The 2,865-nt window shown below is 53.5% G+C and overlaps 1 protein-coding gene across 1 annotated transcript; it reads left to right on the top strand.

Moving 5' to 3' along the window:
• Positions 1–998: 998 nt before the first annotated feature.
• On the top strand, positions 999–2,459 carry LOC136534351 (uncharacterized; the record flags this gene model as incomplete). Its single annotated transcript, XM_066526803.1, has 2 exons — positions 999–1,271; positions 2,337–2,459. Coding segments are annotated over exons 1-2 (396 nt in total), but the record flags the coding sequence as incomplete, so codon positions are not given.
• Between the last annotated feature and the right edge of the window lie 406 nt (positions 2,460–2,865).

Genomic DNA, 2,865 nt, shown 5'->3' with positions numbered 1-2,865 from the left:
TCCTGATGTCATCGACACGGATGTCATCAGCGCGTTCCTCTCTGGGACGACCTGCGAGTCCTTGATCCACAAGCTCGGCTGTTTGAAGCCTGTACCCCCCATGACTTGCTCGACATCGCCACGAACCACGCCTCCAGCGAGGAGGCCGTGGGGTGATCTTCAGCAGCGATCGGGAGGGGTAAGGCCAAGCACGAGGACCAAGGCGAGGGCCCTCTACACATGGGAAGAAGAGCAAGAAGGATCGGCGATGACCGACAAACCCAGCCTTGATCGCTGTAGCCGATCGTGCGAGTAAGCAGCCCCAGTAGAGCCAGCCGACCACTTCGACAAGCTCATGGAGAGTCCATGCACCAACCATGCCTGTCCCATCAAGCACCTCTACAAGGATTGTGAGCTCCTCAAGCACTTTCTACGGTAGGCCGACAAGCCAAAGGAAGGGAAAGGCAAGGAGGAGGAGGCCAACAAAGGAGGCACGGCGGGCATGGATGACGATGGCTTCCCTAACCCTAAGGAATGCCTCATGATCTTTAGGGGATCTAACACCGTCCACTCCAAGCGCCAGCATAAGGTATGCTACAGGAGGCATGTGCCGTCGAGATGATCGTCCCCCCTTTCCTTAGCTGGTTGGACTCCCTGATCACTTTTGATTAGAGAGACCATCCTTCCCACGTCGCTTGACCAGGTCACTACCCACTTGTCGTTGACCCCATCGTTCGCAAGAAGCACCTCACCAAGGTGCTGATGGACGGCGGTGGTAGCCTCAACATTCTCTATGTCGACACCCTCGATGCCATGCGCATCGCCAGTCGAGCTTCACCCAGTGAGCTCTCCCTTCCACGGTGTGATCCCGGGGATGCAAGCGTACCCACTCACGCTGATCGACCTACCCGTCATGTTTGGTGACTGAGCCAACTTCCGCTCAGGTCCTCACCTTCGAGGTGGTGGACTTTCTAGGGTCCTACCACGCCATCTTGGGGCAGTCATGCTATGCCAAGTTCATGGCAATCCCCAACTACACCTACCTCAAGTTGAAGATGTCGGGACCGAACAACATCATCACTATGGGTAGCACATTTTTGCACGCCTACACATGCGACCGCGAGCATTACGAGCTCGCCACTACCGTTATCAACTCCGCCGAGCTCCCAGAGCTCGGGAATTCATTGACTCTGGCAGTCCCAAACTGCAATGAGCCGACCTCATCGAGTGCCTTCCACCCAACCGAGGAAACCAAGGTGGTGGGGATCGACCCCGCCGACCCAACCAAGACGGTGCGGATCGGGACCAAGCTCCCAGCTAAATAGGAAAGCGAGCTCGCTAACTTTCTACGCGCAACCACGATGTCTTCATGTGGAAACCTTCTGACATGCCGGGCATACCAAGGGAGGTCATCGAGCATGCATTACGCCTTGTCCTAGGCTCAAAGCCCACCAAGCAACAACTGCGTGCTTTGACAACGAGAGGCGTAGGGCCATAGGCGAGGAGATCGCCAAACTCCTGGTAGTCGGATTCATCAAAGAGGTATACCACTCCGACTATCTGGCCAATCCTATCCTTATGAAAAAAGACCAGGAAATAGAGAATGTGTGTCAATTATACTAGCCTCAACAAAGCATGTCCACAGGACCATTTTCCTTTGCCACGCATAGACTAGATAATTGACTCCACCTAAGGATGTGAAATCCTCTCCTTTCTGCATGCCTACTCTGGCTACCACCAGATCGCGATGAAAGCATCTGACCCGGTCGTGACTTCATTCATCACCCCATATGGTTTGTACTGTTATGTAACCATGCCTTTCGGTCTAAAGAACGCTGGTGCCACCTATAGTGGTGCATGCAGCAGTGCTTTGCCGACCAAATCGACCTGCCTAACCAGCCTGACCAAGTCGAGCGGCCAAAACTAATAATCGCCGTCTATGTAGATGACATAGTGGTGAAAATGGCTCAAGCTAGCGACCTGATCGCAAACTTGGCCGCAACATTCGCGAACCTTCGAAGGTTCAGCGTCAAATTGAATCTCGAAAAATGTGTTTTTGGGGTTTCAAAGGGGAAGTTGCTCGGATACATCATGTTCGAGCGTGCATTGAAGCCAACCCCAAAAAAATCACGGCCATCTAATATGGGCCCTATACACAACATCAAGGGCATACAGAGGCTCACCGTCTGTTTGGCCGCCCTGAGCGGTTCATCTCCTGACTAGGCGAACGAGGGATGCCTCTCTACAAACTTCTCAAGAACATAGACACATTCGTCTGGATAGAGGAGGCACAGCATGCTTTAGAAAGCCTCAAAGCATCACTGACGTTGGCCCCAATTCTTGTCGCTTTGGAACAGGGAGAATCCCTCCTCCTCTACGTCGCGGCAAGCAACCATGTTGTGAGCGCCACCCTCGTCGTTGAGAGGAAGGAGCGGGACATCCCCCTAAAGGTCCAGCGACCAGTATACTTCGTCGGTGAGGTACTTACCAACACCAAGGTTCGATACCCCTAGGTTCAAAAGCTTCTATACATCGTGCTGATGGCGACCGGAAGCTCCTGCACTACTTCATCGACCACGAGGTCATGGTCATCACCTCGTACCCGCTTGGAGACATCATTCGCAACTACGATGCCATGAGACAGATCTCCAAGTGGGCTCTCGAGCTCATGGGCCATGACATTAGGTATATCCCTTGCACTGCTATTAAGTCAGGCTCTCACTGACTTCATCGCCGAATGGATGGAAGTCCAGCTCCTGGCCTCGGACATCACCCACGAGTACTAGATGATGTACTTCGATGGGTTAGTCATGGCACCCAGCTCAGGGGCTAGAGTGGTTCTGATCTCCCCAAATGGGAGCAGGCTCCACTACGTGATCCATCACC

The sequence above is a fragment of the Miscanthus floridulus genome, unplaced genomic scaffold, assembly GCF_019320115.1.
Source record: "Miscanthus floridulus cultivar M001 unplaced genomic scaffold, ASM1932011v1 os_1836, whole genome shotgun sequence".
Classification (NCBI taxonomy): Eukaryota; Viridiplantae; Streptophyta; class Magnoliopsida; order Poales; family Poaceae; genus Miscanthus; species Miscanthus floridulus.
The sequence above is the reverse complement of the archived record's forward strand: the minus strand, read 5'-3'. Positions and strand labels throughout refer to the sequence as shown.